The sequence below is a fragment of the Indicator indicator genome, chromosome 2 (assembly GCF_027791375.1).
Source record: "Indicator indicator isolate 239-I01 chromosome 2, UM_Iind_1.1, whole genome shotgun sequence".
Classification (NCBI taxonomy): Eukaryota; Metazoa; Chordata; class Aves; order Piciformes; family Indicatoridae; genus Indicator; species Indicator indicator.
Window position 1 is genome coordinate 41,628,061 of NC_072011.1, and position 24,588 is coordinate 41,652,648.

A 24,588-nucleotide genomic window follows, 5' to 3' on the forward strand; every position below is an offset into this window, starting at 1 on the left:
TTTCTCCGACCTCCAACCTGTCCTTTTTGCGCTTCTGCAGTCCCAAGGGGTTTGGTAGGATCTGGCCAACCCCTGCCTTTTCCCTGTGTCCCAGATGACAGCAAAGCCTGGGGCATCCCTTGATTCATCTGCTCCTCACACTCAGCTCGCACCGCATGAGAGGGGTTTGTCATCCATGGCTGGAGTGGCCCCTGGGGTTTGTCAGGGAAGTGACACCATCAACCTGGCTATGTTCCCCATTTGTGTGTGCACAGATCTTGTCAGGCTTTGGGGTTCTGGGTTCAACCCTGCCTGATGCTTGCCTGGGCAAAAGCAGAGACACCTGTGTTTGGAAAGAAAAGACAGCTTTCCTGACCCAGAGAGACTAAGGACAGAGGAAGGGTTGGAAAACCTCTCCCCTCCTCCCAGGTATGTGGGAAAAAAATACATTTAAAAGAACACTTACCCCAGGGCACTCTATGCAGCATATTTTTAATTTAATAAAATAAAATAAGAAAAAAAGTTGCCTTTCAAAAGTACCAAAACCTGCTGTCTTGTCAGTCAGGTTGTGTTGAAGAGAAAAAGGTTAACCAGTAAAACCCAGGCTCCTGGAGAGGAGCAGCTTCCACTTCTCTGTCCTCTGCTGCCCTGGGGAGCAGGTGCCCACTTGCTCCATCCCCTGCTGCCTGGGGAGCAAGAACAAGGCACTGCAAATAGACTGCCCCATTTCTCAGCCCTCCAGGCACAGTGGGGCTCTGGCCAGGCCCCAGGAAAGCTAGGGCTGATGCCTCCAGTGGGCAGGAAGAAGAGGGGCTATTGTGCTTCTCTGAATGGCAGCTGCAAAGCTCAGAAACCATGGCACTGAGACACCCCAAGGCGACGCTAGGGCTTCTGGGCAGCACAGCCTTTCGCCTGCAACAGCAGCGGATGTAACCAGAAAGCAACATAAAACTCATCAAGCCTTGTGAGCTGCACCGGCCAGCCTCAGCTTCTGCATAAAAATCAGCCTGGGCTCAGAGTAGGGAAGTGTCTTGGAGCCAGAGCAAGAACTGAAAAAAACAAATGGGGAAATACTGGCTTTCACTGCAACATGCCCTCCCAGAGCACATCCAGACCTGAGGTAGGACAGGCTCCCCTTAGCTGTGCCTGCCCTGCCTTGAGCACCTCCTGGAAGAGGTGCTGAGAGCCTTGGGAAAGGCTCAGCTTGGGACTTGCCACAGATGGAGGTGTATCAAAAAGCAAGCTAGTGTTTTGCTTGCCCTTTTCTCCGGCTGAGTTCTGTAGTAATGACAGAAATGGAGAAGCATTACCCAGAGGCAAGGCGATACCAGGGAAAAAAAGCTCCCTTGTTCATCAATGACTTTGGAGAGAAGCTATGAGACAGAGGTGGGGTAGGAATACCAGCAGCCCCATGCTGGTTTTCCTCCAAGATGCGAGCCTTGAGGCCCATGCCTCAGCTGGAAGTCTTTGACCTATTAAGGCAAATGGAAAGGTTTGGAACTGTGGCAGCCCAGACCATTACCTGGGCTTGTCCTGGCCCCTTTCCCAGGAAAAGCAGGTGGCAAAGCGAGTCACTGGTCCAGCCTATCCATACCCCACCCTGCTCCTCAGTGGGTTCGGAGAAATCAAGCAAGTACCCCCAAGTGAAGGCAAGACAGCAGGCATGGCTTAGATGCCATGGCATCAGTTCCTTAGACCTTTTGTATGGGGGTCTCGCCTGGTGGAAGCTTCTTACTGCGCTTCTTCATGCGGCTGCGGGCATAGACACGGAGGAAGAGGGCCATGAAGACAACAGCTACACCCAGCCCACCCACAACAGTGACGGCATGCCCATAGATGAGGCAGGAGAGAAGGATGGCAAAGGCCTGGCGGAGTGTCATGATGATGGTGAAGACAGCTGCCCCAAACTGGTTGATGGTGTAGAAGATGAAGAGCTGGCCACAGGCAGAGCACACCGAGAGCAGCACGGCATGGGCTGTGAACTCTGAGTGGCGGGCCATGAAGTGTATCGACTCCAGCAAGGCACCCTGCTCCAGGAGTGAGCCCACGGTGAAAAGGCAGGAAAACACGTTGACGCCAAACATCATCTGCACAGGAGACATCTTGTAGGTGAAGAGGGCATCCTGCCAGTTGGATGTGAAGCTGTCAAAGATTATGTAGCCAGCCAGGAGAACTATGCCTGAGAAAGTGGTGACAGTGGACACGTGCCTGTTAGGAGCACTGGAGAGCAGGAACATGCTGACCCCCACAGAGATGAGGGCAGCAGTGAGGTACTCCCAGTACTCGTAACTCTTACGTGACACCAGTTTGCCCATCATCATCACTGGGATCACTTTGGAGGCTTTGGCCAGCACTTGGGTGGGAAAGCTGATGTATTTGAGTGCCTCATACTGGCACCAGCTGCTGAGGATGTTGGAGAGGGAAGCAAAGGAGTATTTGTACATAGGGGCCCCATGACGTGGCTGCTTGGTCAGAGCACAGTACAAACCAGCCACCGTGAAGGCCAGGATGCGGTTCATGAACACGAGGAACTGAGAGTCCGTGAACTTCTCACCAGGGTCTGTTTCAGTGGCACCATAGGTTCTTGTCATCACACGCTCCTGGAGCACGCCCCATGTGAGGTAGGAGGCCTGTGAAGCAGGAGCAGCACAGGAAGAGTCAGGACCTGCAATGGCAGCTGCAAACAACCACAGGAAGAACGGACCCCAGGAGATCCTTGCTTGCCCCAGCGTTGCCTCATCTTCTGCATGGCAATGCTTCCCTGACACGCTGGGAGACAGGGCCACACCCCACTCCACCACCCCTCTGAGGGAACCCACTGTCCCGTGAAGTTACAACCAGGAACATCCCATCCCAAACAAAGCCTGCTCAGTTTACAGCCTCTTGAAGGGGAAAGAACCTCATAAAGCAAGCATCCTGGCATGCAGCGTGCAGTCACACCTTACACTGCCTGCAACAGGATCAGGGAACCTTACGGATGCACAACTGAGAGTCTGGTGCCAGATCCCTGCAGCAGGCCCCCACAGTTTTCCCAGTGGCCTCTGCATTGGTTTTCACTCCCAGCTCCCTAGGCTCGTTTTATTCATCCAAATGAATTTTAGTTTCAAACCCAGCAGGTGACATTGTCCTTCAGGGATGATTGCTGTTCTGGCTGTTACCTCCACTACTTCAGCAGCCTTGGTGCCACAGTATCAAGCCCCTCACAGAAGTAACACACACTTCCTCTCACCACACATCACCTCCTGAGAAACCAAGGCACGGAGAGATGGAAGGACTTGCTGGTGACCTGCAGCAAGGCTGAACAGGCTAGGATAGCAGGCCAGAGAGTGGGTATCTCCTGCTGGCTGCGGGAGGCATGGTTTTTTCTATCACAATGACCATGACCCAAAAAGCTGCCCTTCCTAGTGACACTCAAATTGTAGCTGAGAATTAGGGAAACTCAGATTTAAAATTCCTGTGTATCTGTAGCTGGATTCAGTACTTCTCTCCAGTACTTGAATCCAATCTATCAAGGCAGGATGCATCAGCCCCAGAAGGTAACCCAGAGGACAGCCTGGGAGATAAGAGAACTCAGAATATCTGCTGCTCTGACATGAGGGCCAGAACAAAAGCAGCCCTAACAATCTGCTGAATCACAGAATTTTCCCTATCCATTGCTGCAGAGGACTGCAGTCAGAGGGACAGGAGTCCCCAAGCCAGATGACATAAAGAAACTGACCTCTGCAGCCCTTAGAGGTGATACAGCAGGGCTAGTGGGCTATCCTGGTTGACAGGCTGTGCCCTAACCTGCAACCCTGCTCTGATCAAGAACAGCACTGCATCCTTGGACAGCCACAAATCCACTGGCCACCTCCTCCCAGAGTGGGCTGGCCACACACACACATGCAAAGGACTCCTACCTGTAGACCAGCAGCACAGAAGAGCAGCTTGAAAACCTGTCGGGTTGTAGAGGACTCTGTGGGCTCTGCTCGGGGTGGCAGGGAGCCATCCTCCTGGTGCACAGACTTCACCTCAGAGCCAAACACGCATGATTTGATGACAGGGAAACAAATGCCGCGGCCTGAATGAGGTAGAACATGGAGACAATTAACCACAGCTTGGGCACCATAAGCTGCACCAGCTTGAGAGGTGAAGCTTCCCTCCTTACTAACTTCTACATCTACTGGTGCAGGAGTCTTAAGCGAATTTATTTTGGGATAGCACCTAGACAGCTCTGAGATGCAGCCTTGCAAGCAGCTCAAGCCTGGTGTGATAAAGCAGGATGGGGCAACAGACTGTCAGTGATGAACAGGGTTGACCAAGGGGGTGGAGAGAAGGCAGCAGGATATGGAAGGGACGTTCCTGCCCTTACCTGTCTCCAGGTAATTCCTTCTCTTGAAGTACTGGATGAGGAGGAACCCTGGCACCACAATACTTGCATAGCCAGCAGCATTAACAAAGAAACGGAAGAGCCAGAAGTCCCCCCATGAGTCCTGCAGGGCAGGGGAGATCTGTTCATCAGTAGCCATCACAGGAAGGGAAGTCAGCACAAGGGGAAGGCAAAATCTGCTGAAAGAGGAAGAGGCAGGTGGTGGGATACTGGTACAAAGCCAGCTCTGCTTTACACGCCTGTACCACCCACTGCCCAGCCTCCTGTCCGCCAACAGGCAGCACCCAGATCCCACCCCAGTGACAAGAGCAACATCAACAGCACACAGAACTTGAAAAGCCCTCTGGAGTTGAAAAGCACATGCCAGACATTAATGTTTGTTTCTATTAGATGTGTTTGCTCTGGCATGTGGACTTAGAAACTTGGGTTTCCAGGACCAGAGAGAACCTTTGAACACTGCTGTAGCCATGTGGATTTGACAACGCCCTTACTCCAAATTCAAGGAACACCTTGCACCTCACCTTTTTTAGGTTAAACTTTAGCACAGCTCTTGGGTAGAAAAAGAAAAGGTCACTGAACGGAAAAAGTGACTCCTACCTAGCAGCTCATATTTCAAGCCTCTGGCCAGAGCAGCCTTCCTCTGAGAACAAACACTTCAGAACTTCCCCCTCTGGCTGTACCAGGTGAGGGGAGGAGAGCTGGGGAGGGCTCCAGCTGCCAGCCTCCCCCACTCCCCAGGCAGCCTTGGAAGGGAGTGTGCCAAGGCATTCCCCACAGCTCACAGGAAATTACCAGGACTCATCCGCTTGGCAAGCAATAGTCAGAGAGCAAGGCTGGGAGGGAACTTTCCTACCAGCTGACTGGTTGGGACTTTACCAGGCCTGTCTGAGAAGGAATAGATGCTACTCGTCAGCCATAGTCCTAAGGTGATGACCTAGTCAGATTTAAACCTGCTTTAATATTCCCTGAAGGAGTTCTTCCCTCCACTGTCCATTTCCTCACAAAAGCAAACCTTTGATATTCAGGGGCCATGCAAAGAACAAGAGCATCAGATACACAATAGAATGAACAAGCAGGCAAGAACTTCCTATATGCAAGGCCACTTGCATCCCTGCCTCACACAGCAAGCTGCATCTTCCTGCATCAGGGTATATGGTTTCCTTTGTCCATGCTCCATCCCTGTCTCAGTCTCTCCAGTACAAAAAGCCTCCTGATTGCCTTTAGGTGGACAGGTGAGGGTGCTGTGGGGCTGGTTACATAAACATGTACCAGGAGCAGTTCTGGGCTTCTGTGACAGAAAGGGCAAGAGATGTTAATCCTTCCTCCCCCTAAACACCTGAGTCACAGGAATTCAGGCCCTGTGAGGTGTATCTGGCTCCAATATAGTACAACTGTAACCTGTAGTAGTCCCCGTATGAAACTCTGACCTACAAACTTACAGCTTTAAAGCTAAGAAAGTCCCTTGCCATGAACAACAAGCTCTCCCCACTAACCTTTTGTCCCCTTAGGAAACACCTGAGGGATTTTTCTTATCTTCACAGTCACTGGCCACAGTCGCTGTGGCCAGGACCCCACAGTCCAACAACCCGACCTAAACCAAGACTGTGTTTCACACTGTAATCTCCCTTCTGTGACTTGAAGGACCCTGAAATTCCCAGTCTACGGAGAAATGCAAACAGCTGGGGGTGGGTTTCTGTGCCTCCTTCCAATTTCTGACTCCATCCCTTGCTCTCCACTGGAGAAAAGAGTTGACACCTCCACCCATCTTCACTCTTGCTGTAGGAGCATCATTGTAGACTTTAGGGGTGCTGTGGCAAGCAAGAACAAGACTCAGTGCAGGGACCTGGTGTAAAAGATGACCACATGCTCCGGGATTTGCCCACATTAAATAATCCCAGTCAATTGTTGTAGCCCTCTTTCCAGGAAGAGGGTATAGAAGCACCATTTACTTTTGCAGAAGTTAGATATAAATGGCAGCGTTGGTTGCTACACTCATGGGCCATGCACCCCTTAAATCTGACAGAGACCAACAGCCAGTCAGCTCTGTTCAGTATGACTGTTCCTGCCGTTACCTCACCGGTCCCCTCAGCACTGCCACGGGAGCCAAACCAGCTCTGCTCTCCCACAGCGACTATGAAGAGGAGGCTATGCAGAGACAATGGCTCTCTATGCCCGCACTAGCAATTCCCAGGCCCTGAGAGCTGCCTCAGTGCAGCAGGCCCTGCCCTCGCGGTCGAGGCTGGGAACGAACAGGGCTGCCAGTGTTACAGGTAGAAAGGGGAGAGGCCATGCAGGGTGAGCAGGCAGCAGGCCGATGCATGAAAGGAGCCTTCTTCTGGGGCCTGAGGGCCGAGACAACACATTCGGGTCCTGTTCCCTTCGGTACAGAAAAGGACAGCTCAAAAGCACCGCTCCAGAGACGCGGCGGGCCATATTCCTCTGTGATGCAAAATCTGGGTCCTAGGCTAGTCTGAAAAAAAACGTAAAAAATCCTTGCCTGCTGCTTTGGTATTCTTGAAGCCCATCCCCAATATTTCAAAGGGTCGAGGTCAAACGCAAGCCAGGAGCTTAGCGGTCGACCGCCCCTCACTTAAAGCTCGGTGTTTCATGCCTGCCGCACTGCCCTGCAGCCGGACAAGGCCGGGTCGCAGGGATAGCCTGCGACTGTCCCGCCAGGGCCAACCGCCGCCTCCACCCAGGGGCTGCTAGCAGCGGCTGCCGGGCTCCTGGATCCTCGCCAGCCGGCGGCAATGGCAGCCTCCGCCACGGACAGGGCCCGGCGGACCCCGCTTCCCGCTCGAAGGCTTTTCTTTCCCAAGGCTCCAAGCACCAGCGGCCTCTGCCCGGGGACCGGCCCCGCGGGCCCAAGCACGGAGAGGGGCAACGTTCGGACGGATGCGGGACGAGCAGGGTGCCGGAGACGCCCCCTCGTTCAGCGGCCACGTCCGCAGGGAACGAACCGGTAGCGCGGCGGCAGCCTTCACCCACCCTTGCCGCGCGATAGTCCGACCCGCACTCTGCGCCCACCCCGGCCTCACTACCCACCTGCTGCCCGGCCCCGGCCCCGGTCCCGGCCGGCTCCCCTCGGCTCCGCTCCGGCAGCAGCGGCAGAACCCCCGCCCGGAGGGCGCGCGGCGGCTCCACATAGCGCCCCCTGCCGCTTCGGAGGGGCCACGGCTGAGGAGCCGTGCCCTCGCCACGTTCCTGTGGCACTGAGGGACAGAGCTCCCGCGCAAGGCTTGGCGGCTGGATGGAGGAAAGGGGCCAGTATTGCCCCCGCCGAGTCGGGGAGGGGAAGTCAATGGGCCGAAGTGACGCCGGTCCCAGGCCGGGCACCAGAAATACTTTCCAGGCATGAGAGACGGACCCTGCCCTCCCACCGCCCCATTGCATCGCTCCGGATATGCTAAACCCGCGCTTGCCCTTCAGCTCCAGCCAACCCTGGTGAGGGAAAAAATCCTCTTGCCGTGCAGAAGTCCTCGACCTTCATTCCTGGGCTCCCTCCGATCCTTCCCCTGGGACTCCCAGCCCTGCCCCAGGCAAGGCTGCAGGGCCGGCTGCAGCCATCAGGTGGCCACGCATTAAGTTTATACAAGACATCTTTTTTTTAAAAAAAAACTACATTACTTTATTAAAAATAATGGAAAACATTTGTGTAGATCACTTGTGTTTGCCTTTTTCTTCCTGCTCAGATGCAGACCTCATTTCACCATGCCACTCTGTGCTGCAGCACCCATTGCTCCTGTGCTGGACCACTTGGCAGTATCACACGCTCCCCATGAAGGTGGCACTGGAGCAGACTTAGTAGGCACCAGCCCCTGGCAGGTACTGGTTGAGGCCCATCAGCAGAATAGGGCTTGTTTGCAAGAGGGTGAGGCCCGGCTGGAAGGTGAGAGGCAAAAATTCACAGGAAAAAGTATAATCCAGCCTAAGGCTGATGAAAAGACCAAGTAAGCACCAGAGAGCCCCGGGATAGCCCACGCTGCTTTTCTGGCAGCAGTCCCTTGCTCTTTGTCTTTCCGAGGGAAGGTAACGGCTCACAGCCCAGCATCTCGGGCGATTGCGCCATCCAGGATTTGCGCCAAACAACAGCTGCTCCGCTCCCAGCCAGCAAATGGGGAAAGTCCCTGGCCGAGGTGGGGTCAGGCATGCTCAGTGTTTCCATCTCCACAGGCTTGTGGCTGCTCGTTCCCCAACGCATAGCACGTGCTCCTGGGGCTTGGAGGCGGCACAAGGGCGGGCGGGGAGCTGAACAACAGAAGACATCTGGAGGTACACCTGCCATCCCCTGGGCCTTCAGTCTGGGGGAATCTAAAACCCAGGGGAGACCCACACCCTGAGGCTGACAACACTATCCCAAGCCAGGAGAAGGGGCAGGATTTTTTTATCCTCTTTGAGAAAAAGGAAAGCAGAGCACAGTAGCAAGATGTCAGGCATGATAGCAGAAGCAGTGATCTGCAGCCTGGTCTTCAGCACCTTCTATGCTCTTTCTTGAGCCTTGAAGTCACTCAACAGGAAGCAAGAAAATAGAGTGCCAGGCTGGGATCCCCCCAGCCTCAGCATTGAGCACTGGAATGATTCTTCAAGTGGGGAAGCCCCTGTGCTCCCGCTCACCTTATGCCATGCAAAGGACACAAGGGAGCAGGCAGGCTGGGGAAGCCCCTGTAGCCTTCACGGGCTGGGTGCCCATGGTAATGCTGAGCCTCCCAGTGCCGTGAGAGAGCGGAGTGGGTTAGATCATGTGAGACCTCAGGCACCCACAGCAAGAACAAACATTTATTAGTGAGTGTTACTCTCTTCACCCCACACTTATTCTGATGGTGCCTGGAGATGCCAGAGGATGCTTCATCCATTGTCCAGTGTGAAAAGGAGTCCTGTCCTTTTCCTTCCCTGTGCGAGTTGAAGACCTCCACAAACCAAATGGATGGTAGGAAGGGAAATTCAGTCCTGCTGCTAGGCACAAATACTAAAAATGAAGCCTCTCATGTAGTGCTCATAGTGCCACCTTCTTCGCTCTGGGAAGGCAGACTGAGGCCAACAAAACTTTTCCAAAGAGAAGGAAGGATAAGTCTTCCAAAGTAGCTCTGCTCCCACTGAATTGCAGGCAGGCAAGGTCCCAGTGGGCAGCAGTTCAGAGCAAGGAGGCAGCTTGATGGGCCAAAGGAATCCAGCCACTCATTCAGTGCACACAACAGGCTTCCCCGAAATCTTCAGGTCATCAAAGGGCAGCAGTGCAAGGATCTGCAAAGGCCAAGGGTCATGTCTCCATCAGGCTCAGGTAGAGGCTCAAATATTCCTTCCCAGCCTTGAAGCCTCCCACTTCCCCAAGATAGTGCCAAGGAACCCTGTCTGGGCTTTCCCTAAGGCTCAAGGCAACAGGCAGTCACCTCACAGACCCCCAGAGCCTGCATGCTATCAGGGAGGATGGCCACAGCTTAGAAACTCCTTTTCAGAGCTCCACCTAAATTGTCCAACTCCTGCACCTCTCAACACACTTGCAGAACCACAGGCCTCCCCCCTCAGACTCACATCATCATTGCCATCAGCCAGGTCTTGAGCTGTCTCGTTCTCCATGTTCCTCAACAGGGTGTCAGCTCCGGAGTTGGAGAGGATGGCAGCGATGGCAGCATCCTTGCGGCCCACGGCCAAGTGGAGCGGGGTGCACCCGTTGTACATCTGGGCATCTACATACGCCCCATTGTGCAGCAGGAACTGGACAGCCTTGTGGTTGTGACACTCCACGGCCAGGTGCAATGGTGTCTTCCCGCTTGTGCCTTCCTGCAACCCGCCGACCACAAGGGCATGGCTGCAGAGTCCCCTCAGATGGGCCCTGCAGCACCCACCCACACCCTGTTGACAGGGTGCAGTCCCCATTTTGACTGCAGTCATAGCACCCAACAGCTCCACATGGACCTTTCCTCTCTTCCCCTTCAAAGTTCCATGCCTCAAAGCCCCACAGCAATCCTGCCACCACCCAGCACTGCCTGCCCAAAGGCCAGAGGGAGTGCCCCAAGGGAGCCACACACTGGGCCCAACATCACCCAAACAACTCGCCATGCCCCTGGTCTTACTTGAACATCGATGTAGGCACCACTCTCCAGCAACAGAGACATCATCTGTATGTTCCCCTTCAAGGTGCTGATGTGCAGACAAGCCAAGCCTGGGGTGGGGAGGCAGAAGAGAGCACCACATTCAGCCCTGACCAGCCCAAGGCATGCCAACCCCAGCTCCATGCATGCTCTGCTGTGCTCCCAGATCCCTGCATACACGATACATGGTCTCTGCACCACCCTGAACACCAACTCTGCATTGAACCACCCCCCAGGTCTCACCTTGCCAGTTCTGGAGCTGCAGGTCCTGGTGGTACCCAGGGGGCTGAGCTGTACCCTCTGGTGGGGCTGTGCCCTGCAAAAGCTGCTGAGCACAGTGCAGGTGCTGCTGCTCACAGGCCAGGTGCAGAGGAGTGTTGCCATTGCGGTCCTGCAGCCCAGGGTTCACTCCCTTGTGGATCAGCGCCTGGATCACGCTGGGCTGCTCCAGGTACACAGCAAGGTGAAGCGGGGTCTAGAGAGGAGATGAGGACTGAAATTAGGAAAGTGGGGGATGCCCCACTGGACACAAGGCGTGATGAGCCACACCAGTCTACAGGAGCCGACTTGGTGGCACCAGCTGCTGCGCAGGAACCTGTCCCTTTCCCAGGGTTATGAGTGGCTGGCACTGGGGAGTGCAAACAGCTTGCTGCTCCCTGCACCTCAGCACAGGGATCACCTGAGGGGACAGGGTAGATAACCTTCAAGCTGTGCCTGCTCTACCCTCTGGGGCTGTGACATCCTGGGCCCTCACAAACGACCCTTTTGCCCTTCAGTGCTGGGAGCAGTCACCTCTCTCAGGGAATCTCCCATGCCCTTCTTCTCCCTGAAAAGTGGCCTTCGCCACTCTTTGGAGGAAGCAGGTAGATGGTCCTGGGGAACGATCAAATGGATTAGGCATCTATCCAGGGAGCAGCCTGTGGCACCTGCCTTCCTCCCATCTTGTCTATCATGTCCACATACCTGGAAAAGATCATTTTGGATCTCCAGCACCTCTCTGGGCAGTTGAGCGATGCAGCAGAGTGCTACAGCTGGGACACAGTGAATAATGGCCAGGTGAACCAACCTACAGAGGGGATAAAGGGAATGGGACAGTGAAAAAGGAAATTGAGCTCCAAGTCCCACGCTTAGGAGTAGAGCTACCTCCACTGCTGGATGGAGGAATAAGCTCCTCACCTCCCACAGTCCTCTTCCCACCAGCTCAGAGCTTCTCCATCTTGCCCTCTCCCTGGGGAAGCTCAGCAGCAGGGCAAGGCAGGAACATGGCCTGAAGGCAGTCCTTCACTTTAATCCCCAGGGGGAACAGACCCTCCTGCCTCCCCACTAAGCACTGCAGGGTTCTCCCTCAGGCCTCACAGCATCTGCAGGGCTTGGACTCAGCACTGCCCAAAGCCAGGCCTCCCACTGGTGCAGGTCCAAAGAGCCTGGGATGCATTTTACAGAGTCCAAGGACCAAGTCTGGCAGCCGTGGAAGGAGTTCTATGCTCCGGCAGCTGCCTGGGGATTTCCAGTTCCCTGCTGCTGGCTGCACACTGCACTTCTGCTTTCCCTTCCATGAAGGCAGGAAGCCAAAACCAGGCAAGACCCCATCACCTGCATGGCACAGTCTCCATGCCAGCCAATCTGTTGGCTCACACCAATTTCCTCTTCTTCCCCTCCACATCCTTTCCTTTCAGCACTGCCATGACAGGGCTGGCACGCAGCCCACCACAGCAGTGGGGCACCAGAGGTGCAGCCATTGGAGCTTGGTGGCCAGCAGGGAGCCCTGGTCCTCAGAACTGTGGCCTCTACAGCCATTCGGTGGCCTCACAGTCCAGCATCCCCCAGCCCAGGCAGAGGTTTTATTCCTAGCCACGTCTGATGACGGCTCCCAGTGCAGTCACTACAAAAGTGAGAGCACGATGGAGGCTGAGCTGAGGGGGAATTTCCAGTCCCTTCTGATGACCTCCTACACTCCAAGGCTGTCCTGTGAAGACAGACTGGCCCCCTGCCACAGTCCCTTCCTGCCCCCCCCCAGGCAGACACCCTGGGCCAGCCCCAGCCATGGTGGGCAGCAGCAAGGAGCAGGCAGCAGTTTCCACTCTGCAGAGCATGAGCTGAGCCTCCTGCCACCTCTTCAACACTGCACTTGGGCCCCTGGGTAGGATTTTATCTCTGGCAGAAATCAGCTCCAAAATGAAGGCTGGGCTTTAAATGGGCTCTTGCCACCCACACTAGCTGGGGGAGGCAGGCAGGGCTGAGGATGAAGGGTGAGAGCTGTGCCAGCCCTGGCAAGACACCCCACACAGACAGTTTTGGGATGTCACCTGTAATGTGAGGGGTGGACAGCATCCTTCTGCAGATGGGAAGCCAAGACCTGTCCTTAAAATATTGCTGCAGAGCCTCAGGGCTGGGTCCGCCTTCTCCCCAGCTGCAGGGGCAACATGAATGTGCTGAGAAGCCCAGGGGTCAGTCCCCCAGAATGTCCTTAATCCACATCCTCCCAAAGACTGTCAGAGGGTTGAGCCAGCAACCAGGACCCCAGGCATTCTCAGCTGCACCCCATTTTTGTCAATTAAACAATGCCAGTTCCTCCTTCAGAGGCTGGGCCTGAAGACACTGCATCTCCAGGGATGTCCTGGGTCCCTCCATGGCAGGGAATTCCCTGCTGGAAGGAGAAGGCACCTATGTTTGCCTCTGCACTGCCCCTCACCACCAGCACTCCCTGGGGGAGGGGGCTGCAAGCCAGGGCTTAGTGGCTTCATGGGCAGGGTCTGGCTGCTGTTGGAACACCGTGGGACAGGGGCATAGACAAGGAGCTCAAGCTAGGCTAGCAGGGGGCAAGAGTGAAGGGCAGAGCTGGGGGACCAGCTGAAAAAATACCCCTCTGCTCAGTGGGCTCTTGCTGGCCCCAGCCTGGGTATGATGCAGGTACTAGGCCCGTGGTATGTGGCAGCACCTGCTCTGGTGTGTCCTTTGCCCTTTTGCAGGGACAGCATCTCTTTCTCCAAACTTATTCTCAGGCACCACGTGCTGGAGGAGGCTGTGGGATCTGCCTTCTTCAGGTATGACAGAGATCAGACTGTCAGACGGGGGACTTTCCAAGGCAATTCAGCTTGAACTTTAAACCTCTGCTGCTTTCACTTTCCAGAGCCACACTGGGCTCCTGGGGGAGAGAGCAGTGACTGGGGTCACTGCTGAAGCTGGCCCCCGCATCCCCAGGAATCCCCCTGGCCCCTCTGCCACAACCCACACCATGCTGCACTGTCATGTGGGGATGAGTGAGGCAGTCACCATGGGGAGATGGAAACCCCAAGACAGCCCTCTGCTGCCATTGGCACCTCACTCTTCCTAGTTTGGGTGGCTTTGCAGGTTGCCAAGGTGGCAAAACCACTCAGAGCTGGGCTGGCACCAAGCAAGTTTGGATACCTATGCCATAGAGGTGATGGGGAACCATCTTCACCCAGCCAGAGCTCAGGCTTTCACCTCAAAGCTGGGATTTACCTGCTTCAAAGGACTCCTTTCCCCACTTCTCTCTTCCTTCTCCACCTAGGGGCAGCCTCTTCCTGTACTTTTGTTTCTGCATTCCTTCCCCTCTTTCCTCACTGCCAGGCCTCAACTTCCTGAAAAGGCTGCAAGAGCTCAGGGGAATCATGGAGAAGCCACTGGGCTGGGATGAGCCCACCAGAGCACGTGTGCACCAAAGCACTCTGTGCCACAGGCCGTGATGCCAAGCGGGAGTTGCGAACATCTCCTGCTAAGCCGTGAAACCTCCTACGCTCAGAAGACCTGAGGCACAAGTATCATGCCAAATTCCACTTTCTTACAGCCATGGCTGTAAGCACACCTCTGTCTCTGCCATGGCAGCCACACCACCCAGCTGCTGACAGGCTGTTGCATGCTGGCACACAGTGCTCACAGCTGAGGCCAGGGCACGGTGATGCGGAGATACCTGCTTGCTCCCAGACACCCCTCCTCACCCAGCCGTGGTCCCATGCCTTTGCCAGAAGCAGCCCTCCACCTTGCTGTGCTCAGACCCTTGCCCTTCCCAGACCTTTGCCCTTCCTTCAGCTGCCTGCATGCATCTCCTCTGCCTTCCTCTGTGTGCCTACTCCCTCCCTTACTACACTCCTACAGGGGCAAGTGCCCAGCAGGGACTTTTGGAAAGGATAGGGGATGGTGGACCTTGTGGGCAGGGGAAATGTGGCCAGCCTAGGAGTACAGACTGCTGGGCTCATTCTCAGGTTTTCCACTTGCTCACCAGCTCAATCCTGGCACAATCAGACCCAGTGCTCTGAATTGCAAAGGTCTCATGGACACAGAGAGATCTACACATCACCTGAGAGATAACAATCCTGGAGGAGAGGGGTCACAGCTGTCCCTAGGGATGTCTCAAGGTCTGAACATGCCATGTCCAAGACAGTCCTAGTTCAGGCACATGAGAGCATCCATTTCCATACTGAGTGACCTCAAGCACCTGGTAGGAAAAGTGTCCACACCTGAGAATTGGAGGCAGGAGAACAAGGAAAGGGTGACACCCAGCTCTGACATGCAAGCTGAACTGATAAAGTCCATCTAGTTCTCTGGCTATCCTCTTCCCTCCCACTAGAAAAGAGATTGACCATGCAGATCATCCCATTTGTGGAGCAAGACACCTTGTCTTCAAAGCAGCCTCTCTCTTCACCATCTCACCCCAGAAGCACGTAGGACAAGGGATCCAGAATTCAGCAGAATGCGCTTTGACAATTTTTCTCTCTCTCTAAATAAGTTCCCTTATTTTGAGGGAACTGTTCGCTCCTGGCTCCTTATTTTGGATGAGTGGAGCAGTAGGAAATCATGCAAACAATTTGCAGAGGGGGAGGAAATGGCCCCAGAAGCAATAGAAAGCAGAGGAAAACAGCAGGGGAATTCCACGCTTACCCTGCTCTCCTGTTCCAGCCCCATAATATGCACTGCTAACCACTTCCTCAGCCACCAACATAAAGCTCTGCCAGTAGGCTCAGCAAGCACAGCTCCATCCTGCCCTGCAGCCCTCCAACAGCCCAGCCTGGGTCCATTCCTCCTCATGGAGCTATTTGGCTCCATAAAGCTGTTGCCCTCTGGCAGCTCCAGGGAAGCAGCAGATCCCAGCAAGCTGTGGGCTTACCCTTGTTCTTTGCTTCCACCCTGGTTCTCCTATTCTGCAGGTTTCTTCTCTCTTTCCCTGGGCAAAGCCCCTTCAGCCAATGGGTTCAGCCTCCAGTCTCCAGCCTTGGCAGCACCTGCTTCCCAGCCTGCTGCTTCTGGGGCCAAAGGGAGGTGTGGGAGCAATGGGCAAGCAGCGTTGACAGCCTCCACTTTTCCTGTGGTGCTCTGCAGAGTGTCTGGTCTGGGTGCTAGTAAATGAGGGATGCGGGGGGCTGACTGTTGGGAAAACAAGATGGCTGTGAACACCTCATTTTTCAGTGAAGTGGCAGAGGAGGAGGTGGGGAGATGAAGGTGCCCCATTCACTTACATACAGTACCCCCGGCCTCATATCCTCTGGACTCTGCACCCATGTATTTGAGTGTTTTGCTCCATTTCTGAGCAGCTGGTGGGTCTGGTATTGCAGAAGCACAAAATATCAAGTGTAAGTAGAATGCTCCATACAAGATGAGGTATCTGTCCCACACTACCATCACTGCAGGGATGGGCCAAGCCAGAAAGCAGGTCAGCCCATCCCAGGACGGCCCAGTCGCAGGATGAGAAGCAAGACGAACCACTGCAATAAAAGCAGCAACTCCAGTTCAAATGGAACAAATTTGGATTCTCACTCATCAGGAGGCAAACACATTCTCTCATAGTTTCTTTACACATAGAGATACCTTGAAGTCAGAATAGCCTCTTACAAGAGAACAGTGCCTGGGCTTTGCCAGAACCTGTACCATACACCCTACCAGACGTTTAAAGCTTCACATATGTCCTCACTGCCTCAGGATTTTCTTTCAATGAGGCACTAGCTGTGGGTCTAGGGTATATCAGCACTCCGCTTCAGCCCTGCATCTGCCCCAGTCAGAGGGGCTTACCCATCTCTGGGATGCATAGAACATCCCAAGCAGCTCACTGAGAGGCACCCAGTAGCCACTCTTAGAGCTCAGATCCCACAGCCTCTCTTTCTAAAGAGTCACATCTGAATCCTCTTTTACCTATATTGTATTTTAAAATAAAATTTAAAAAAACAAAACAACAACGAAAGTCAAAACTCTCTTTGTTAATTTAGCAGAGCTCAAGCCTCTCCCTTCCCACCTCGACTAATCTGTTACTCTCAGGCATCAGTCTTCTACATCTCAGGACATGGAAATTTCCAGCCATTCTTTCCCTTCCTGTGTGCTGAAGTTCCCTGTGCCCCTCCCCAGCTCCAAGGCGGAAAGTCTGAAGAAACTTCCTCCAGGCCAGGCTGATGTCATCTGAATGGGGGGAAAAAAAAAAATCTTCATGCCTGCACAGTCTCATAGGGCTGCCAGGACTCACCCATCTCACATCAAGGCTCTACGTGTGTGACTCCTGTGGCAGCCAGCAACTTCTAAGGTATCCTAAAGGAGCCCATGCAAAGCTGCCTGTCATCACTTGGAGGAGCACCAAGCCCTCCCCTCCAGCTCACCAAACTCCTGAGCATGTACAAAGAAGAGCCAAGAGTCCAGGCACAAGAAGCTGGACTAAAGCCCCCCTGGAAAAATCAGGAGCATCTCTGCTTCCCATTCACTATGGCCATCCTCTGCTGGGGAGCCAGCAACAGCTGGGCAGGGGGACTCCCAGCCCAACCAGCACACAGGTGGGCTCTCTCTCTTTAATCTTTCTAAAACTGTAGCTCTCTAGTCTTCTGCTTCCTTTTCCTTCTTTCTTAGTCATTTCCCTTTGCTCTCACATGCTGAGTGTTCCCCCAGGCACACACTGGGATCCATGGGTATGGAGGTTCAGCAACACCACTCTACATCAGGGCAAGCACCAAGCAAGCAGCTACACCAGAACTGGCAGCCTAAATGGGGACAACACCTATTCCTTGCATGGGGAATATCCCTAGCACAGGGCTACAGGAGTTGGGTACAACCATATGCTGATCAACAACCATTAGAAGTGGCTCCTAGATGAGCCTTTGTGCTGTGCCTACTCACATAGGTGAGAGCTCAGCAGGGAAAGCTCCTTTGTTTCTATCACAGGGAGGAAAGCTCAGAACATCAGCTTCCACATGGCCCCAACTCTACTCAATTAACTGTTCCGAAGCCCTTGTTAGGGCATCTCAGCCCACAAGTCACTGGCACGTGATTTCTTATCAGGAGATGGGGCAGCACTTGTCTCTGATGGAAGGAGGAAGTCAGGCTTCCTCTGCTCCCCTCCCTCTTTCCCTGCCAGAAACCAAAAAACACTCAGTTCTATTTTCTACATGTGGAGGCTGAGATCGCTCTCTTGTGATTGAGCTGGGGTCTCCCAACCCTTACCCTTGCAAACAAGCTGTGCTGCTTTGCATGTAGGGCCCCATGCAGAAGACAGTGTGCATGAAGGGTGGCTTTTGCATCACCACACAGCCAGAGGGCCAGAGCAAGACTGCATGTGCTCTACCCAGCTGCCCAAGGGACCCATCACCATGGCATCAGGTACAAAGACCAGTATGGGCAGAAAGCAAAACATTTTAAGTTTAAGATAGAATATATGGTTCTAGAGAAAGGAAGCTCTGCCTAATTTCCCACACTGATGAATCAACCTTGCCTCTCCAGAGGTGACAGACGCTGCCATATGCCAAAGCGAACAGAGAGGTTTTCCCTTGTGCTAAAATACAAAAGGCAATTTCAGCAGACCCATCCCACTCTGAAGGAGCTGATCCTACACTCACCCCTTTCCCAGGATACTGTACTCATGCATCTGCCTGGCAAGGCTGGGAAGGAAGGGGTTTCCTTAGTGAATCCTAACAAAGCCTGAGCTTGGCCAGAAGCCAGGGCACAGTGATAAAGATGCCTGCAGCCTGCTCAGAGCTAGCCATGTCTGCAGCTGGAAAGCCCTTCACTTCCACCCGGAGTACTCCCATTAGGATTCAATTCAGCAGAAGAGGAGCTGGTTTACAAGGAAAACACAAACGCTTGGAGGAGCATGAGATAAAGACAGATGCTTGGAGGAGGCTGCTTAAGCACACAGGACTTGCTCTCTACCCACCTGCAGAATAAGCAGGATACGTATCACTGCCCTAAGCACAACTGTCATCCTCTGCCTGTCGCCCCATTCCTCACCCTTGACCACCAGCTCTCACTCGAGGACTGAAGTCCAGTGCAGCTCCAACTTCAAGGCAGAGGGGCTGCCAGTGACACTGGAAAGGCATGGGGAGGGCTGACACTTGGGCAATGATTCTTGGAAGACGGTACCCACACGTTTCACTGACCATCACACCCACATCTCCCCTGTTGCCCAATTTCCTTCTTGCAGAAGCAGGACTCCTAATTTTGAGGGAGGGAAGAGTCAGTTTTAGTCCCATTGCTTCTTCCTGCCTGGGTTAATGCTCTCCCACAGAGGTGGGCAGGAAGGTACCCAAGGAGGATCCTGCTGATGCTCCAATTGCCCAAGCGTGTGCTCCTTTCCTGTGTCTCCACTTCCTTTACTTCCCCACAAGCATCAGGCTGAAAAACACAGCCCCCTCAAAAGCATACAGCAAGAAGGGTGGGCAAGCTAGAGAAACTATGGACAGACAAGATATTTGTCAGATGGAGAGCCAAGACTTTTGCCAGCATTTAGGGTGAGCCTGGTGCTCCTCTCCACTTATTACCAGCCAGGGCATCTGGGGAAACAGGAACTAGCTGGCCAAAACTCCCGAACTTTTTGTATTTTCAGAATTACAATTACAGGAAAGTGCTGTTGCCCAAATCTTCTGAAATATAATGAAATATAACCATAGTGTGATTTAAATTCTCATCCTGGAGCTGTTTTGCAGCAGGCACTCAGGCAAAGCTCACCATAAAATGTGCTAGTGAAAGAGAGGAAAAGGCCGCAATGGGTTTGTCTGGCTGGATGAAAGGGCTGTAGCCTGTGGCCATCCAATCCCTTTTCTCCCAAGACCTTCTGCCACTAGATGAGAAATGGTTCCACAGAATTCAGCATTACTATCAGCCTGGACTTGGTTTTGCATATGAAACTGGTGGCAGCTCAGTGAGTCGCTGGCTGCTCACAGTGCTCATTTGCATCAACCAAGCAGTGGATGTTCAGCATTTCTAAATATAAATGCCGCCTACCTCTGCCACAGTGTCAGGAAGAGAGACAGGAATAGCAGAAACAGAAATCCACAGCCTCACCACTCAAACCACAAGAATAGGGTTTTTTCCAAGTGCTGAGAGCAGATGCCAGGACATGGCCAGCTTGGAGCCGTATGAGCTGCATCACCAGCAGACTTTTTGCTCCCTCTCGTTCTTTACGGATTTCCTGTTCTGAACTGCACTATCAGTGAGGAAAAAAAATGAAGAGCAACTGCAACTGTTTGGAGAGCTTTCCAGGAGCCTCTTCTGCCTACAGTAAGCAAGGCACCACTGCTAATGTTTCCTGAGTTAATTAGATGCTTGTGTTATGTTTCTCCAAGCGAGTTTGACAAGCAAAGGGCTCAGGCACCTTACAAGACAGACCCAAGCAGCAAAAGCATCTCCAAGCAGCTGTATCTGTTTGGCTCACTATAGAAGAGCCAGCAAGAAGCCCTTGGCACACCATAATGGAGTGGCCTGGTGGGCTTTTCTGAGGCATTAACTTCCAGAGATCTACCTTAAAAGACTCCTGGCACTCTCCATGAGTACCTTGGCTCTAACACTACAGCTGGGAAAGGTTATGAAGTTCGTCCATGCCGAGGAGTCCCAGAGCAAGCCTGTATATAGGACAGGACTAGAAAAAGCACTAAGTAGGTGCCTGGCTGGAAAGTGTGGGAAGCTGGGTTTAGTCTAACCTTGCCACAAGACATCCAGCCAATCCTCAAAGCAGATCCCACAATGAACATTAATGAACTAATTCCCATATACACAGGCTCCTTCCAAACTGGGAAGTAAACACTTGGGCTGGCTCCCAGCTTGTCTTCAGCCTCAGAACAAGATCACAGAATGTTAGGGGTTGGAAGGGACCTCCAGAGATCGAGTCCAACCCCCTTGCCAGAGCAGGATCAGCTAGGACAGGCTGCACAGGAATGCATGCAGGCAGGTTTTGAAAGTCTCCAGAGAAGAAATTGCACTATGCCAGGCAAGGACAGAGACTTCTTGCTGCTCCTACTACTGAAGACACTTGCTTGCTCATGTCAGTGCCTCTTAGTTTCTCTTCTTTCTGCACCATTACTCAGTGTTAAACTCCAGCCTGGATTTGGGGTAAAAGCCTTTGCCCTTCTCAGCTGTGAGCAGACTTCACTCATGTTCTGTGTGTGCACGCATGAAGAAAACCTTCCACTGAGGGAATGTACAACAGGAAAACACTGTGAATAGCTGAAGGAAGTTACTAGAAGCCAAACCAGCATGATGTCTCTGCCCTTAAGAGAGTATTACAGATGTGGGAAGCCTCCTCTCATTAACAGAAACACTCATCTCTGTCACAGAGGCTGAGGAGGGTAGCCCCATAATGGGCTGTGTGTTGCAACTCTGCTGGGAGTTATGGCTGTGCAAGCAGGCTGGCAAAGCAAGGCCATCTCCACCTAAGAACAAACAACTCTTGGGTTGCTTGGCTGAGCAGTATCGGTGGCCAGCTTCCATTCGAGATGGGCTTCCTACAGCAGGTCGGCTCTCTGGCTGCATTGCCTGGGCTGCCTCTCTCTGCTGGACCTGGCTCGGATCCCTCACTAGTCACCCACCCAAACCATGCATCCATGTGCAACGCAACACCGGAGGCTTTTGGGACGAGCGCCTGTGGAGTCCTTCAAGGCCGGATGGACGAGAGCTCCTCGGGAAAGGGCTGGAGACCAGCGCAGATAAAGCATAGCTTATCTCCAAGCACCGGCTCCTCGCCACCGGCGGGGTGAGAGGGACCAAGTCCGCGGTTGGCGGGGTTCGATGCTCGCCAGCCGCCCCCGGGGAAGAGGGAGAGCCGGGGCCAGGGTCACTCACGTGTCTCCGTCCTCTGAAAGATAGGTGAGGGCCTCCAGCTGCTGCCGGCTGAGCCCCTCGGACGGCGGCGGCTCCTCGGCGCGGCAGGCGGCCGGCGGCCCGGGCAGAGGCTCGGGAAGGGCGCCGGAGCCGTAGCTAGAGTCCAGCCGCTCCTCCGCAGTCTCGGCGAGGGTCTCGGTCTCGGCGGCGGGAGGTGTCTCGACAGCGGCAGCAGGGGTGTCCCTCCCGCCCGGCAGCGAGCGCAGTGACTCGATGCCCGAGTCACACTGCCCATCCTCGCCCTCCCAGCCCGCCGCTTCCTTGCGGCAGTCGCCGCCCGCCATCCGCGACATCGCTCAGCGCCCACAGCCCGCTAGCCGCAGCCCCAAGCCCGGCCTCAGTGTCGGGGGTCTCATGGCCGGAAAGCCAGCCAGAGGTGCCCTGCGCAAAGGCTCCGCGACGGCTCCTCCTCCTCCTGCCCGCGCTGAGTCAGCCGCGCCCAGCACCGCCCGCCCGGGATTCCCCCCTACTGCCGCCCCGCCCCGGCACATCCCCCCGCCCCCGGCACACACCCCCACGCCTCGCACTCTCTATAGAGCTGAGTGCCTCTCCTCCTCTGCTTTGTCCAGTAGCGGGAGCAGTAGGAGGGAGAAAACCCCGTTGTGGGCGAGGTCCAGCAGCCTGAGGGGGGCAGGGCGGACGGCCACTCTGCCAGGGAGTACGAGCTGGTGTGTCCTGGAACTGCCTCCTCCCCTGCCTTGCTTGTTTGGGTTCTTTAAACAGTAGGCAGGTTTCCAGGAGTGGGAGAGGGACCTTGTCAAACCAGGTGGTGTGTGGGTGAGGATGCCGTTGCGTGTGCAGGTGTTGACTGAAGCCACAGGGTCTGTGAGAAACGATAGGGTGGATATCACTTACTGGTAGCAGAGATAGGTGCGAACGAGATATTTGCTTTTTCCATGTGCATGGTTCAACTCATTTCACCCACTGAAACACCGTCTTGTCTGTCTTGCCAGTTCAGGCAACGGGAAAGGTCAGGTAATCACTACAGCTGGCTGTACAAGTCACCTGGTCCAGTTGCTTCTCACCACCTTTTTGTGTTGCAAACAGCCCAAAGTCTAGAGTGGCTGCCAGGATTCACACAAGAGCAGCCATGACACAGAGAAGAAAGCTGAAAGTAGCACCTCAAATGAAAGCTTATCTTTTTGCCTATGAGTGACTGACCAAGCTGCATTTCAGTCCTCTCCTTCCAACATCAAAATGATCCAGTTCTGTTCTTCATGATCTCATCTAGTTACTTTACAGTGTCCGAAACATTGGCATTTCCTCCAAAGACAACCTAGATAACTCTGAATACAGAAGACACTTTAAAAACAATTTCACTTGTTGCTTTTATTGCTTGCCATGCCTCTCCACCTGTCTTTCCAGTTCAGCCCAGCAGGAGGGGAAGGTTCTCTTGGTGCCACACACCTGCAAGGGAGTTCACCTGGGAAGAGTGGCTACCTGGCTTGGCAGTAGGTATGGCACAGAGTTCACACAAGCCACACATCAAGCACCAATGACTTCCTCCTCCCGGGGTGCTGCTGCTGCTTTGCATTTACGTCACTCTCCCAGCACCGGCCACCGGGCCTTTAACCACAGCCTGCCTGCAGGCAAGCTTCACATATAAGGTGCCGCTGACCAGGCAGGAAGAAAGGATTTGGAGTGTGAGGGCAGCAGGAGGCAGACAGGGGAAGTATCTATTGGTGTCAATAACTTCCATTCATAAGTTTTCCTCCCATGCTCAGGATCTGTTTCCATATCGCCAGTTGTGTCCCTGGCACTGCCAGTCTATGAGACTACAGCTGCTAAGAGAAATAAGCTTCTTCCTCATCTCACCAGCTCTCTCCAGAGCTTATATATTCATTTCACTCCCTCTTGTACCCTGGCAGTGGCACCTTGTGCATCTGCAGCTGACATTCCTGACTCCCACAGAGAATTTCTGCTCTTTCAGCTTTCTGTACCCAGCTGCTACTAGGTTACCCATCAACTATCTTCCAATAGTTGCATACTAGATGCAACATACTAGATGTTACTACAGCAACATACTAGATGTTACTATAGAGGTGGCTCCATCATGAAATAGCTCTTTATAGACTTTTGTATGGATAAAATCAAGTATTGAGAGAAATCCACCTTGGTCAAGTCAGCACAAAACTGTAGTGATTGACTTTCCACCTTTCTGTGAACTAGTTGCTGCTTGGCTTTGCAGCAAGTGGCAGTCACTCCTTGATTATCTTGTGATGTCCTGTTCCAATTGAGGTACAGGTGTAGAGCCTGCTTCCAGGGCTAGCATAGGTCCACAAGCAGTTCAGCCAAAGCACAGAGCCTGAGCTAATGAATCCTTGACCAGCTCTGCAGAAAGACAACTCTGAGATCTACCACTTGTGACTCTATGGTCTAGTCCACTGCAAGCTGTCTACACTGCCTGGCTACCAAGCAGCCCTTGGAGGTGGCTCTTCCTCTGCTAATGTGAGCTTAGATGGAGAAAGTGATCCTGCAGCTTCCCTAAAGTAAGCCTTGAACTTTATTGAGCTAGCTAGTAGTCTCCCAGGACTATGTTCAGCGGTTTGCTGTAGCTGACCTGTGGAGACTCCCTACTAAAATCAGCTATGCCAACCAGGCATCCAGGTCCAGCCACTCTCTTCTCTGACTTATAACTATACTCACTAATACTCAGTTCAGGTATCCCCTCCTTGCCATTTCTCTTCTGGCTGGGTGTGCTTCTATTAACCTTCCAGACAATTTGACTGGAAGGTCTAAGAAGATGAGCTTTGACTACTCTGTCCTGTTACTTGCCTTCTGTCATTCATTTAGCAAGTCTTGGGCTCTGTTTCCTGCTGTCTGCCTAACAGAGAGCTTTTCTGCCTGGCCATGCTGGTTTCAGACTTTTATTATTTTCAGAGGCTTTAAACAGAGTTGTACATGTACATACACATTATATATATATATATATACACACACACACACATACATATATGTACATATAAAATGTAGTGGCAGGTACATTCTAATTCCAATTCTGGGTCCTCCCCACACCCCTTCAAGATGTGTCACTTAAAATGGTTTAAATTGCAGGGGAAAATTAGAGAC

At 53.5% G+C, this 24,588-nt stretch overlaps 2 protein-coding genes across 2 annotated transcripts; both read right to left on the bottom strand.

The window, feature by feature from the left end:
• Window positions 1–1,670: 1,670 nt before the first annotated feature.
• On the bottom strand, window positions 1,671–7,741 carry SLC35B2 (solute carrier family 35 member B2). The gene is given in 6 exon segments (XM_054396981.1): window positions 1,671–2,609; window positions 3,879–4,039; window positions 4,331–4,524; window positions 5,842–5,939; window positions 6,527–6,587; window positions 6,939–7,741. Coding segments are annotated over 6 exon segments (2,256 nt in total).
• A 1,782-nt stretch (window positions 7,742–9,523) lies between these two features.
• On the bottom strand, window positions 9,524–21,812 carry NFKBIE (NFKB inhibitor epsilon). The gene is made up of 6 exons (XM_054399097.1): window positions 21,481–21,812; window positions 11,401–11,503; window positions 10,681–10,912; window positions 10,420–10,508; window positions 9,878–10,126; window positions 9,524–9,589 (listed from the first exon to the last, which is right to left on the bottom strand). Exons 1-6 carry the CDS (start codon window positions 21,810–21,812, stop codon window positions 9,524–9,526), a joined length of 1,071 nt encoding a protein of 356 aa, XP_054255072.1.
• Between the last annotated feature and the right edge of the window lie 2,776 nt (window positions 21,813–24,588).